The 14853-nt window shown below is 46.0% G+C and overlaps 1 protein-coding gene across 1 annotated transcript; it reads left to right on the forward strand.

The window, feature by feature from the left end:
• Window positions 1–11029: 11029 nt before the first annotated feature.
• On the forward strand, window positions 11030–13559 carry LOC132206312 (zona pellucida sperm-binding protein 3-like). Its single transcript, XM_059639904.1, has 8 exons — window positions 11030–11215; window positions 11991–12106; window positions 12201–12304; window positions 12396–12573; window positions 12657–12783; window positions 12863–12951; window positions 13035–13156; window positions 13438–13559. The coding sequence occupies exons 1-8, from the start codon at window positions 11030–11032 to the stop codon at window positions 13557–13559; spliced, it is 1044 nt and encodes a 347-aa protein (XP_059495887.1).
• Window positions 13560–14853: the final 1294 nt, after the last annotated feature.

A 14853-nucleotide genomic window follows, 5' to 3' on the forward strand; every position in this document is an offset into this window, starting at 1 on the left:
TCTCGTGCTCACTGCCCATAAGTATAGTGCTGGGACTTTGGAGAGAGGCAAACGTCATTCCCTTTTTTCAAAAAAGGGAATAGGGATAACCCTGGAAATTACAGACTAGTTAGTCTTACATCAGTGGTGGGCAAATTATTGGAAAGGGCTTTATGATCACTTGGAAAGGTGCAGTTTGATTTGTGGTAGTCAGCATGGATTTGAGGGGTAGATCATGCCTCACAAACCTTTATTGACCTCTTTGAAGCGGTGACCAAACACATGGATGAAGATGGAGCAGTGGATGTTGTATGCATGGATTTAAGTAAGGCGTTTTGATAAGGTTCCCCATGGTAGGGTCTGCAGAAGTAAGGAGGCATGGGATAGGGGGAAATGTGGCAGATTGGGCTGACCCTGGGGAGACATTCTGAATGCCAAGTGTGGTAGTGAAAGGAAAATATTCAACATGGTGCTCAATTACAGGTGGTGTACCACAAGGTTCTGTTGTGGGTCTTCTTCTATTTGTAATTTTTTGCAAATGATTTTGACAATGAAGTAGAAGGGTGGATTAGAAAGTTCATGGATGATACGAAGGTGGGTTGCGTGGTGATCAGTGTGGAGGGATATTTGAGTTTGCAAAGGGACATTGATAGGATGCAGAGGTGGGCTGAGAATTGGCAGATGGAGTTTAACCCTGAAAAGTGAGGTGATTCATTTTGGAAGGGCAAACTTGAAAGCAGAATACAGGGTTAACAGAAAGATTCTTGGTTGTGTGGAGGAGCAGAAGGATCTTGGGGTTCATGTTCACAATTCCCTGAAAGCTGCCACCCTGGTGGATAGAGTTGTTAAGGAGGTGTATGGTATTAGCTTTCATTAACAGAGGGTTTGAATTCAATCGCCATGAAGTTACGCTCCAGCTGTACAAAAGCCTGGTTTGGCCACATCTGGAATGTTGTTCCGGTCACCTCATTACAGGAAAGATGTGGAAGCATTGGAAAAGGTACAGAGGAGATTTAGCAGGATGTTGCCTGGAATGGAGGGAAGGACTTGTGTGGAAAAGTTGGGAGCTAGGGCTTCTCTCCTCTCTCATTCTAAAGAGAAGTGACTTGATAGAGGTGTACAAAATGATCAGAGGTAGAGAGAATAGGTAGCCAAAGACACCCTCCTCAGTTGGAGGTAGCTATTAGGAGGGGGCAGTTTTAAAGTGAGTGGAGGTAGAAAGAGGGGAGACGTTAGAGGAAGGCTCTTTACTCAGTGGTCGGAGCGTGGAATGCATTGCCAGAGAGGGCAGTGGAGTGGGCCTCATTAGGGTCACTTGAGCAGCTATTAGTTAGGTATATGGATGACAGTATGTACTGTATGGCCTGTACTGTGCTGTTCTATGATAATGCTCCATCTACAGTGTGCCATTCAAACATTCCCAGGCAATGCCAAGTTACAAGGTTAGGTACAGGGTAAAGTTCTCTGTGCACTGCAGATGACTGTTCCAAGAGCAGTTACTACATGTTAGATATGGTGTAATGCCCTTTTTAAATTCAATGCTCCCTAGATCTCCTCATTACCACTCCGAAACCTGGTACAGTTAAAGGGTGAGCAGCAGGGGAGCAGGAAAGCTGGTGTTTCAGTTCTCGACCCCCTCTTCAGAAAACATGAAATGGTGCTTGGTCTGCTGTGTTCATCCAGCTGTACACCTTGTTATCTCAGATTCTCCAGCATTGGGAGTTTGCACTTTCTCTGAATCACAGTTACAGAGGGTGCACTGTTGTGGAGGATAATTTTCTTTGTTGTGATTTGGACCAATTGAGTGAGTGGGTAAATAAACAGTAAAGGCAGTTCAAAAAGAACAAAGAAAATTACAGCACAGGAACAGGCCCTTCAGCCTTCGAAGCCTCTGCCGATCCAGGTCCTCTATCCAAACCTCTTCCCCATTTTGCAAGAATCTGTATCCCTCTGCTCCCTGCCCATTCATCAATCTGCTTAGATACATCTTAAATGACGTTAACGTGCCTGCTGCTACCACCTCCGCTGGCAACGTGTTCCAGGCACCCACCACCCTCTGCGTAAAGAACTTCCAAGGTATATCTCCCTTTAAACTTTTCCCCTTTCACCTTGAAATCGTGACCCTGAGTAACTGAGTCCCCACTCTGGAGGTGTGGGTAAGGGGGAAAGAAAGCTTCTTGCTGTCCATGCCTCATGATTTTGTGGACCTCCAATGAGGCTCCCCCAACTCAATCTCCATATTTCTAATGAAAATAATCCGACTCAAGCTTTCTGCATAGCTAGTGCCCTCCATACCAGTCAACATCCTGGTGAACCTCCTCTGCTCCCTTTCCAAAGCATCCACATTCTTTTGGTAATGTGGTGACCAGAAGTGTATGCACTTGCGCTGTACGATGTGGATCAAGATGAGGTTATCCCCTCTGGAAGCAAAAACAGGAAGGCAGGTTTCTATCTGAATAGAAATAGAATGGAGAACAAGGGCGGGTGTGATGAATCCTGGGTCTTTTGACATCAGTTGCTGAAAGTCTGCACGAAGATGCAGCAGATAGTGAAGACAATAAATGGTATGTTGTCCCTCAGTGTTAAAGGACAGAATTAGAGCTGCCTTGCTGCAAATATACAGGGCCTGAGAGCGGCCACACCTGGGATACTGTGCACTGGCAGTGTCTCCTTTCCTGAGGAAGGGTGTATTGGCTACGGAGGGAATGCAGCAAAAAGATTTACCAGACAGATTCCTAGCTTTGTAGCGTTGAGGAAAGAAGAGAACGAACCAGTTAAAACTACATTAATTGGTGCTGAGGTGCTAGAGTTGGAGTGGGGTTGACAAAGTCAGAGGTCACGAGGCACCAGGTTAAGGTCTAACAGGGTTTCCAGCGCCACAAAAGCTTGTGATTAGGGTTCTCCAGTGTACTTCCCCTGACAAAGGAGCAGTGCTCTAAACGCTTAAGATTTCAGTCCTGTTGGATTGTAACCTGGTGTCATGTGACTTCTCAAGTGAATATAGATAGTTTTGAAGAATAAAGGGGAAATCTCATAGAATATTGTAACAGGGCCGAGCAGAGTAAATGCAGGAAGGATATTTCCAATGACCATGGAGTCCAGAAACTGGCAATCTGTCTCAAACTGATTCCTATCAGACTGATTTCTCATCAGCCACTAAAATAATAAGAGTAAGTGACTTGGTTCCACCATTCACTGTGACTGTGGCTGATCTGATGATACTGACATCCACTTTGCTGGATTGTCGCTATGACCTTTCATTTCACCTCATAATCACTGCACTAACCTCTGGATCCAACGCATCATCCTCCGACACTTTCGCCATCTGCCATCCGACCCCACCGCCAAAGACATTTTTCCCTCCCCACCCATATCTGCTTCCCGGAGGGGCCACTCTCTTTGTGACTCCCTTGTTCGCTCCACACTCCCCTCCAACCCCACCAGACCTGCCACTTTTCCCTGCAACTGCAGGAAGTGCTATACCTGCCCCCAAACCTCCTCCCTCATCCCCACCCCAGGCCCCAAGAAGACTTTCCAGATTAAGCAGATGTTCACCTGCATATCTGCCAATGTGGTACACTGCATCCGCTGTAGCCATTGGGGCCGCCTCTATATTGGGGACCACTTTGCAGAGCACCTATGCTCGGTTCACATTAAACAACTGCACCTTCCAGTCACGAACAATTTCAATTACCCCTCCCATTCCTCAGATGACCTGTCCATCCTGGGCCTCCTGCAGCCCTGCAATGACGCCGCCCGAAGGTTGCAGGAACAGCAACTCATATTCCACTTGGGCACCTGCAGCCCAATGGTATCAACGTGGATTTCACAAGCTTCAAAATCTCCCCTCCCTCCACTGCATCTCAAAACCAGCCCAGCTTGTCCCAGCCTCCCTAACCTGTTCTTCCTCTCACCTATCCCCTCTTTCCACATCCAGCTGCACCCCCATCTCCTACCTTCGAACCTCATCCTGCCCCCTTGACCTGTCCATCCCTGAACTGACATAATTCGTCCCTAGCTCCCCACCTACACTCACCTCTACTGGTTCCACCCCCAGCTCTTTGACCTGTCTATCTCGTCTCCACCTATCTTCTCCTTTATACATCTTCTATCCGCCTCCCCTCCTACCTATTTATTTCAGAATCCCCTTTCCCCTCCCCCATTTCTGAAAAAGGGTCGAGGCCAGAAACGTCATCTTCGGCTGCTCTGATGCTGCTTGACCTGCTGTGTTCATCCAGCTCTACACCTTGGTATCTCAGAGACAAAGCAGGAAAGGGGATGAAGTGGATGATCAGCCACAATCATAGCGAATGGCAGAGCAGGTTCAAAGGTCCCAACAGGCTTATCCCTTCCAGTATTTGCTCAGCTTCTGTGTTTCTTTGTTACTGAGAGCATGTTCTCTGGTAATATGCTATTCCACAAGGGGAAACAATCTACCTGCATCGATCTTGAGAATCCCCCTTTATAATCTCTTATTTTTCACAAGATCTTCACTCATTCTTGAAATTCTAATGAGTAGAAGCCTGTTGAATTCAAGTCCTCATGAGAAAATACTTCCATCTTTATCAGCCTGATGAACCTTCTGTGGACAGCTTCCGATGCCAATATATTATCTCAGATAAGGTGACCAAAACTGTTCACAGTATTCTACATGTGGCCTCGTAATCATTTAGCAAGAGTTGCACATTTTTATTTCTTCTCAAATCAAGAATCACCTTCCCTTTGCCTTTCCTGTTAGTTGATGAATTTGTCGATAAGCTTTTTGAGATTCATGCAGGTGGACTCCCCAATCCCTCTGTGCTGTTGCTTTCTGCAGTCTTTCTCCACTTAAATAATGTTCAGATTATCTATTCGTTCTGCCAAAGTGTAACACCAGATTTTTGACCAATCACCAAAACTATCTATATTGCTCTACAAACTCCAAGTGTTATCCCTACTGATTGCCCTCTCACTTCTAGCCAGGTTTGCAACTGATGCTCTCTCACTTCCCTAAACAAAGTCAATAAAACAATTCAAATAATTGAGTCCTTCACTGGCCCATGTGACATGACATGAGAAACAGATTGCCATCCTCAAAGTTTCACCTTTAGTTCACCCCTTGTCTTCTATCAGTTCTCCAATCCTCTATCCATGCTGATATGCTATCCCCAACAGTATGGACTCTTATTAAGGTGCCTGACCTGTAGCCTGTCAAGAACATTTTAAAAATCCAAATATTCTATTTCTACTGATTTCATTTTATCCAATCTGTCTGTGTCCTCTTCTCAAAATATGATAAATTTGAGCAGGAACAATGCCCCCTTCATGCAGCAAGGCTGATGCTGTTTGACCATGTAATGTATTCATGAAAGTTCTCCAATCGAAGGTAACATTATCATTGTCCCGAAGGACCACTTGGCTGCTGTCTCATTAGATAGAGGTGATTGGTGGGGAACTTAACGTGGAGGTCACCATGCTTCAGGTAAGAGGCCAGGATGAGAACGTGGAAACTTCACGGTAAAGTCATACAGCATGGGAATTGAATTTTCTCCATTTGTAATAGACTCTTTTGAAATGGAATTTTGACAAGTCTTCCCCTTTCTCACACCACCCATGACCTTGGCATGAAATGGTCGTTTTAAGATGTCCAAGGTCTTTCTTGATGCTTTCCCACAGGATGGACCCTTTGTAAAGACATTTCAGTTAATTTCCATGTCGCGGGATATGAAACACTGCCCCAATATAATACTTTCCTTTATCTCTGCCATGAGTACACAAAGCCTAATTGGTTAAGCTCAAACTTCTGAGGTGACAGAGGTTCATTTTGTCCGACCCACTTTATTAATTGTTTATCTGACACTGTCTGGGACATGGTGATCATGCAGTTGTAGCACATCAGTCCCAAGCTTGGTCAACATCCAGTGGGTGTATATGGCACACCCCTCGACTTTGTGGGCCTCCTCAGAAGTATTGGCCATAGGCTCAATAATTCCTGTAAAAGATTTAGAAATTCAACCGAGACCAGCGTCACTTGTGACCCATCATGACCTCTCTGGCTGGTCTAAGTTACCTTCCCCAGTCATGAGCTGCATTTTCTTCTGAAGGGATTGTGTCTGACTTTCTAATTCTGCTGTGTCCAAGGTGTTGACAGTTGCCACTCCTGATGCATATCCTGCCCCGTGGCCAACTCCAACAGTCCTCTTTTCTTTCTATTCTAGTTGATCATAAGCTCACTCCCGCTCGATCGTTCATCAAGGAGGTGGGCACATAGTTGTTTTGTAGCGGATGGGCACTGTTGTGGAGCAGTCATTTCAGTCAAATTAACGACCACCTGCACATGCCGATAAACTGGTACCAAAGTGACAGATTCTCCCGCCTCCTCGTGTACCAGACCCACACCTTCCATCCTGTACTGTCACTCACTGCATCTCGGTTCTGGTGTGTTTTTAATCTCTGAGAGACATGGGGTCATCGGCTTCCTACAGGTCATGAAAATGATGAAGGGCCTTGTCCTCATCTCTCAATGCCCTTTATCATCTATCTCGCTCCTGTATCCATTCTGCCCATTACAATTGATAGTGATCCAACCAATTTATTTGAATTGCTTTGAGTAACCACTCCAGCCGATATACCTTTGTCATTTCCCCAGTCGATATTCAGAGGTGAATCATAATTTTACCTCAATTGCCGTTAACCAATGGTTGCTTAATAAATGGTCCGATAAAATGATGTTGAAATTTTTCTTCTGGGATTAGAGCCAATGTCACCTCGAGAACCCTGTTGTATGAAAATAGCACCCCTGTTCCTTCAAGTATACCCAGTGTCATTCCCATCCATGCCAGCCTATCTGCTCCTGTATAATACAAATTTTAGTCCCCTCTGCTTCCTGACTTAGTTCGTATTATCTTGTGCTGCCGACCAAAGTCATTCTTGATCACTGAATATCCTTCCAGCCTTGACACTCCTTGAGGCAAATTCACTCGTCACCATGACTCTAATACCTGCTCAAACATCGTCCCAAACATGATCATTCCGATAGGAATGTGTCACTCCCCTCATCTGAGGTTAAAGCTGCAACGTACAAGTATAATTTCTGTTCTTAGTGACAATTGTTTTCTTCTTTCTAATGAGAAGCCCATGTTTTCTTTACTCTGTACCAGATCATCCCTCCCTGGCTCTGTTTTGGATTCTAATTGTATGTATTGTATTGCCCGCTGACCTTCTCCACCCTTTTTCATTTCCTTTTGTTGTTTTCCTCGGCCCTCCCCATCTCCCTGGGAATCTGTAACTGATCTTGTTCCTGCTCTCCCTGACCTTGGGAACTCAAAACATCGTTAACATCGAGCACCACGTGCCAAGTATGGCCATCCTGTTACCCCCACCTACTGGCTTCAGCACTAACCTGGCAACTGCTAATGCCTTGCATATGGATGTGATAGCTCTATCTGCTTGCTCACAGGGACGAGTGAGCTTTGGGCTGAAGAATGCACTGGGCTGGTATACTCTTATCATGACTCTTTATCCAAGCCTCAATTCTATCACGCTGGCTTTTGTGTCAAACTAGGCCTTACTTTGCTGCTTCTTCTTCCCTTGCTGGTGGGCTGCTACATCATTTGCTTCTTTTACCATTTCTACCAACTGTTGTACCTATTTGTCTGAAAAGTATTGTCTACCTCGAGTTCAATCGAGTCCAAACCGACCAACTTCTCCATTCCTCTCATGTCCCTTCCTGTCATTAGCTTGTAAGGAGTGAAGGATGTAGATGAAGCCACACTGTTCCTCAGTATCATTAACACATGAGGCAGAACAACCTGCCAGGGTGTCTTGTGCTGCTGCTGCTGCTGCTGCTGCTGCTGCACTATTTTGGCGATGATGGTTTTCAGTGTCCGATTCAGTCTTGACCACAATTCCACTCGACTGTGGTCTACAGGGCGTGCGGAATCTCTGTTTGATCCAAAAGTAAAGAGTTGTTACATTTTGCATGACTTGGGCGTAAAATTTGTCCCTGGTCTGATTCTATATTTTGGGGTATACCCAAATGAGTAAATAGACATTGCAACAAAATATTCACTGCATTCAACGCTGTGTTTTTTGTTGTCGGGAAAATTTCAACCCATTTAGTGAAGGTATCCACAATGACCAGGGCATATTTGTATCCTCCTGGAGTTTGGGTTTCGAGGTCCTGTATAGTCTATTTGTAGATTACTCCTTGGCCCTTCTATTGGTCCACTATGTCAGTGAGCCCCTTTCATAATGTTATGCTGTGTGCAGATCAGACAATTCGTAACATAGTGTTCACCATCACCTTTCATTCCAGGACACCCGGACACTTCCTACACCTCATCCAGTGTACTGTCTACCCTTTGTGTCCCCATAAATAGGAGAGGTTCTTAATGAATACTTTTCTTTGGTGTTCACAACTGAGAGGGAACTATTTGTAGGAGAGGACAGTGTGAAACAGGCTGGAAGGCTAGAGGAGGTGGATGTTCGTGAGGAAGATGACTTCTATGGGAAGTGAGGGAAGAGATCACAGACCCCTTGGTGATAATCTTTTTGTCCTCACTGTCCATGGGTTTAGTGCTGGCAGATTGGAGAGAGGCAAATGCCATTTCCATTTCAAAAAAGGGAATAGAGATAACCCCAGAATTTACAGGCCAGTTAGTCTGACTTCAGTGGTGGGCAACCTATTGGAAAGGGCTCTGAGAGATAGGATTTATGATCGCTTCTATAGACACAGATAGATTTATGATATTCAGCATGCCTCACAAACCTTACTCAAATCTTTGAAGAGGTGACCAAACGTGTAGAGAAGGCAGAGCAGTGGATGTGGTATACATGGATTTAAGTAAGGCATTTGATAAGGTTGCCCGTGGTAGGCACATGCAAAAAGTAAGGAGGCATGGGATGCGGGAAATTTGGAAGATTGGATTCAGAATTGGCTGAACCTGAGAAGATAAAAGATGGTAGTTGTCGTAAAATATTCAAAATGGTGCTCAGTTACAAGTGGCGTACCACAAGGGTCTGTTCTGGATCCGCTTCTGTTTGTGATTTTTGTAAATGATTTGGATGTCGGAGTGCAAGTGTGGATTAGTAAGTTTGTGGATGATATGAAGATCGGTCAAGTTGTGGATAGTGCGGTGGGCTGTTCTAGGTTACAAAGGGACATTGATAGGATGCAGAGCTGGGCTGAGAAGTGGCAGATGGAGATTTTCCCTGAAAAGTGTGGGGTAATTCGTTTTGGAAGGAGAAATTTGAAAGCAGAATACAGGGTAAACAGGAAGATTCTTGGCAGTGTGGAGGAGCTGAGAGATCTTGGGATTCATGTCCACAGTTCCCTGAAAGCTGCCACCCAGTTGGATAGAGTTGTTGAGAGGGCCTATGTTGTGTTAGCTTTCATTCATGGAGGGACTGAGTTCAAGAGCTGTGAAGTTATGCTCCAGCTACACAAAAGCCTGGTTTGCCCACATCTGGAGTATTGTGTCCAGTTCTGGTCACCTCATTACAGGGAAGAATGGGGGTGTTGGAAAAGGTGCAGAGGAGAATTACCAGGATGTTGCCTGGAATGGAGGGAAGGTCTTACAACGAAAGGATGAGAGAGGTAGGTTTTTTTTCTTTTGAACGACAAAGGATGAGAAGTGACTTGATAGAAGTGTACAAAATTATCAGAGGTTCAGATGGAGTGGACAGACAGAGTAGCGACTATGATGGGCATAGTTTTAAAGTGCGCGGAGGTAGATACAAAGGAGACGTCAGAGGTAGGTCCTTTCCTCAGGGAGTGGTAGAGACGTGGAGTGCATTGCCGGAGAGGGTAGTGGAGCCGGTCTCATTAGGGGCATTTAAGAGGCGGGTACAACTCAGGGCTTGATACAAGGTAAAGTTCCTTCCACAGTGCGCTATTTTAGCAGGCTGGAAGTAAATCTCCCTCTAACTTTTTAAACTGGAAGGAAAGCTACAGTACACGGTCCTGAGAAACAGTTCTTGGTCAGGGACTGCACATGATTAGTTAAAGATTGCAGCTCCTTCTACACCTATAAACTGAAAGTGAAAGTTTGTCTGCTCCTTTCATCTGAAAGTGCAGCTGCCACCACACTGTTCTGATCAAACATTCCCAGGACGTGTACCGCCCAGAGTTAGATGCAGGAAAATGTTCCCCCTACTGTTTCAAACAGAAAACAATGCTTCAAAACATTCTCTGTTATAGATAGTCAGGAACATTGCGGGATAAGATCCAGAGTAAAGCTGTCTCTACACTGTCCTCACTGACACTCCAAGGAAGAGGACAGCACAGGGTTAGATACAGATTAAAACTACCTCTACACCGTCAGCATCCAAATCGACCAAGGCAGGTAATAGCATGAGGTGCGATAGCCACTCTCTCTTTAAATTCAAAGTAAAGCTCCTCCATGCAGTCTCAAATAAACAGACACAGGGAGGCGCACAGCATGAGGAAAATATAAGGAATGTTCCTTTTGTTCTAGCCAAACCCAGTTTCCAAACACCATCCAGAGACAATCTTTCTGTATTTCTCACTGTCAGACACCTGAGATCAGAGAAATGTTGAAATGATCCATGTTTAATGATTTTACTCAGGGGGCCACACCATGAGGACTTGTGGAGCTGAATGCAGTCAGGTGACAGCACAGCAACTCCCAGGCATTCCTATTGGTCCAAATGGAACAGGCCCTCCTGGTCAGAAATCCATGAGTTTAGTCAGTGCTGGAAATTGTAGTGACTGGGGCTGGTTCATTGGTTCAATGTTGCTGCTTCTGGTCTGATTGGTGTCAGGTGAGTGCAGGTTGTGTGTATAAAAGGAGCTGGGTGGGGGCTGGAAGGGATGCTTGAGTTGTTTGGGATCATGGGGGATTTTGTAGTGAGGGGTTTTTTTCCAGTGCTGGTGTTAGTTGGAGCTGTTTGTTGCTCTGAAACTTGGCAACAGTTTCTGAGCCAGAGGTATCCATGGAGAATAGTGAGAGCCACTCCTGTACCTGAGAGAGTCCCTCCTCATGGGGATCCCACTGGTTCCAGTTTCAGAATGTCTGAGGGTGGGAGTGTGTCTCCACTGCAGACCGTGATGGTGCAGTGTGGAGAGCACAAGCTGTTGGTCAGGGCCCAGTTGGATTTATTTGGAACAAGGCACCTGATTAAAGCTGCTGACCTGACCCTGGGGACAGCAGGTTGTCGGCCGACCAGGATTTACCCTGAGAACCACACTGTTCTCTTTGACTATGGGCTGCATGAGTGTGGCAGCAGGCTGCAGGTAATGAGTCCTCCCATACTTGAAAGTTTGGGCTGGTTGCTGATGCTCACTGTAACCACTGCTTGGATATAATTGGTCTTGAGTGGTCTCCTACTTTAAGAACCTGTAAGCTATCCTTATATTCTGACTGGAATTGGGTTTTTGCTGCTGTCCATTTTTGGTGTTCTGCCATCTTCTGTTTCCTCTTTGCTTCTAGCTCATTCCCCTCAGTAAGACACATGTGAATGTTGAGTTCTTTCAATACAGTTCCCAATAGTTCTTTCTTGAGTCTAAGATGGGTTGAAATAATGATCATGGAATTGAGTGCTGCACTGTTGACTGTCCCTGATGTTGGAATGAATGCACTGATTGGAATATGGACACAGAACAACTTCCATTTTTCCAGACGGCCAATGCGTGCCTTCACTTCCTTTTTTCTGTCCTAACTTGGTAGGACCCAAATGCCTGTCTCTTCATGATCTCTCTTTTAACTGCACCCCATTCATCCTGAATGCCCATGTTCCTGTCTCTCATCATGATTTCACTCCAGAATAAATCAGTGCTTTGACCAGAGTGTTCAGCCTCTGTTAGAGCATTCCAATGATTTGGAGTTCCTTGTTACATTGATCCTGTATGACTGACGACTGACTCCTGACCTGTGACTAGCACTCCAGCAGTGCTAGGAGGAAACTACATCTTGGCACTTGGGTCCCAAAAGAGATGATGTCATTGTGAGCCCTGTGTTGACCCTCCTCATTTCAGATCATTGCTCATTCCTTAACCTGGTGTCTTTCAGATGATGGGAGATTTTCTGATCTACACCACCCACTTGTCACACATCCCAAACTATCCTGGGTCTGTCATTGTGAGAACTAACGGAGCTGTCATTCCCATTGTGTGTCGGTATTTCAGGTGAGAATCTTTACTCGCTTGATCAATATTATTCCCAAGCACAGTTGTTACCTGACCTTGTCCTAAAATGGTTACCTTGTCGCCCTTCCCCCAGGAAGGGCAATGTGAGCAGTAACTCCATCAAGCCCACCTGGATCCCATTCAGCTCCACCAGGTCTGCAGAAGGGCACCTGTCCTTCTCCCTGCGTCTAATGAATGGTATGTGATGGCTGGCTGGGGAGGGATCTCCTGGTGTCACTCACTGGGGGTTGTACCCACTTTCTCCAACCCTTGTCCTCTTGTACTTCAGGTGACTGGCTTACAGAGCGCACTTCCACTGTCTACTCCCTGGGAGACCTCATTCACATTGAGGCATCTGTTTCAATGGACAACCACATGCCCATGAAGCTGTACATTGACCGCTGTGTAGCTACACTGAGCCCAGGCAAGGACTCCAGCCCCAGATACAGCATCATTGACTACAATGGGTAAGGAGCTCTCGGCTTTCTCCAGCTGCTTCCATCTCGATGACTTCACTCCATTCACTTCATGTACCTTTGTTCACCTGCAGTTGCCTCGTGGACAGCAAAGCTGAGGACTCCCTTTCAACCTTTGTGTTGCCGGGAGACCGGCGGGAGCCGGACAAGCTCAGGTTTGACCTGGATGCCTTCCGCTTCTATGGAGATGAGCGTTCCTTGGTAAGAGCAAGCTGCTGATTAGTCACTCAACTCAATGGGCAGAAGCCAAACACTGACTTGTGCTGAATGTGTCCCTCAGATTTTCATCACCTGTCACCTGAGAGTTGCTGCAGTGGGTCAGGGAGATTCCAGGAACAAAGCTTGTACTTTCCAGAAGCTGCACAAGATGTGAGTGTCACCCACTCCCTGTCCCTTCATGATGTTGCAGAGATGTGATGCACCATGTGGTTGATGGGCTGTTTCTCGTTTAGCTGGACCCCACTGGGGGAATCGACCAGTGACATTTGTGCCTGTTGCCATGTGGGGAACTGTGGTAGCACAAGGGAGATCGCGTTTCCCTCCAGAGGCAGGAGAGACCTTGGACTTGAAGCTGGTAGGTCACTGACCCACTGGGGGCTATATCCCATTTTCCCTGACCCTGACCGTACTGTTTGTTCCTGCAGAGAGTGAAGCTGGATTGAGGTGGGAGGGTGAGGCCTCAGTTGGCCCCCTGCTCATTCTGGATCCTGAGCTGACCAGCCTGGCAACTGAGCCCCTGACTGAGGTTGAGCAAAGGATGCAGGAGATGTCTCCAGGCGGTGAGTTGCCTGACTGCTAGTTTCCCTCTTTGTCCCAGTTTCCCTCAGTAACCATTGGTTTCTCCTTGTTGTGTAGGTCTGCAGTCTGAGCTGGTTGTGATGTTGTCCCTGACAGTGACGGCTGTCTCCCTGATCTCTGCTTCGTTGATGGCCTTGTTCATTTACAGGAAACACAAGCAAACTCCTTTCACCTCATGAAATGACCAATAAAGCAGTGATTCTTTGAATTGTCTGTTCAGACCTTGTTTTTTATTTTTCCATCCTCACGGAATTTTTTAGTATTCACAGAGGATTTCTAGTTCTGATTTTGGCATTGACTCCCACAGTTAGGTTTCTCTTGTATCCCCTGGAGATTGAGCTTTCTTTTAACCTCTTGTGTTAAGCTTTGGAGGAATTATTTTCAAGGCTTACATCAAACTGTAACTGCAAACAATAACTTGTAAACCACCTGGTATTTGGTCCCTTTTCAGTATTTAGGGAAAGCTTGTGTTAACTATGACTATGCCCAAATTTGAGGAGGGCACATGGCACTTGGCCCTTGAGTACATCAATAAACAATTGTCTGAGGGAAACATCTGTGTTTAACCCTGAAATAGGCTGAACTGTCAGGTTGCCCTGAGGGGCCCATCTTTCTTCCAAGATTTCCTGAGCAGAGCACAACCTGCTCGCACTTGCTTATTCTCAATCGAACCCTGATGTCACCTGGCAGGGCTGGTGGGTATGAAGGCTTTGTGACTATGCCACACTTCTCCCCTGGTGGTCATCTGAAACTGCCTGCTGTGCCTCTTGTGGTAAAGGAGGGTGTAGCTGACTGTGAACACAAGTTGGCATTCAGAGAAACGAATTCTCAACTTCGGTAGGAAATGCTGAGGAGGTCAGTTCTCATGAACGCAATGTGATGTGTAGCTGAGAATACAGGTATCTGATCTGCCCTGACTGGTGTCTGAAGACTCAGTGGAAAAAGCTTTCTGGCCAAATGCGTCTAACTCCCCTTTTGCTCAGGGCTCGATGTTAAATGGAATGACTGCTCATAGTCAGTGGGAGACTGAGCAAGTTGTCCTGTGTCACTGTAGCCATGACATGGAGTGCTATGTTTTGTACCTGAAATATTCAGCAACTAAGTAGATAAATTGTGGCCAAAACACCATTCTGTTAATATAACTGACCTAACCGCCCTCACCTGGTAGCCTCTCTTTTGGAAGAGGAAGTTTGACACTTGGTGGGTTTAATCCATGTTGCATTCTGACTCTTGGCAGCATGATCTGAGGGGTTGGGAAAGTGCATTTTACGGAAGGCACTGAAACAAGGTCTACAGGCCTCAATACTGTTGTTGTCTTTGTATTTCAGTTGTGCAGCCTGATGTCTGACCGGAGTATGCCAGCTGTGGTCAGGGCATGTGTTAAGCAAGTGTCTGTCTGATGTGGGTGAGGGCTGTTAGTGATTTGAGGGTTACAAATCTGTTTCCTTTAGGGAAGCGGTTCAAATTCCACGA

This window comes from Stegostoma tigrinum, chromosome 35 (genome assembly GCF_030684315.1).
Source record: "Stegostoma tigrinum isolate sSteTig4 chromosome 35, sSteTig4.hap1, whole genome shotgun sequence".
NCBI classification, from domain to species: domain Eukaryota; kingdom Metazoa; phylum Chordata; class Chondrichthyes; order Orectolobiformes; family Stegostomatidae; genus Stegostoma; species Stegostoma tigrinum.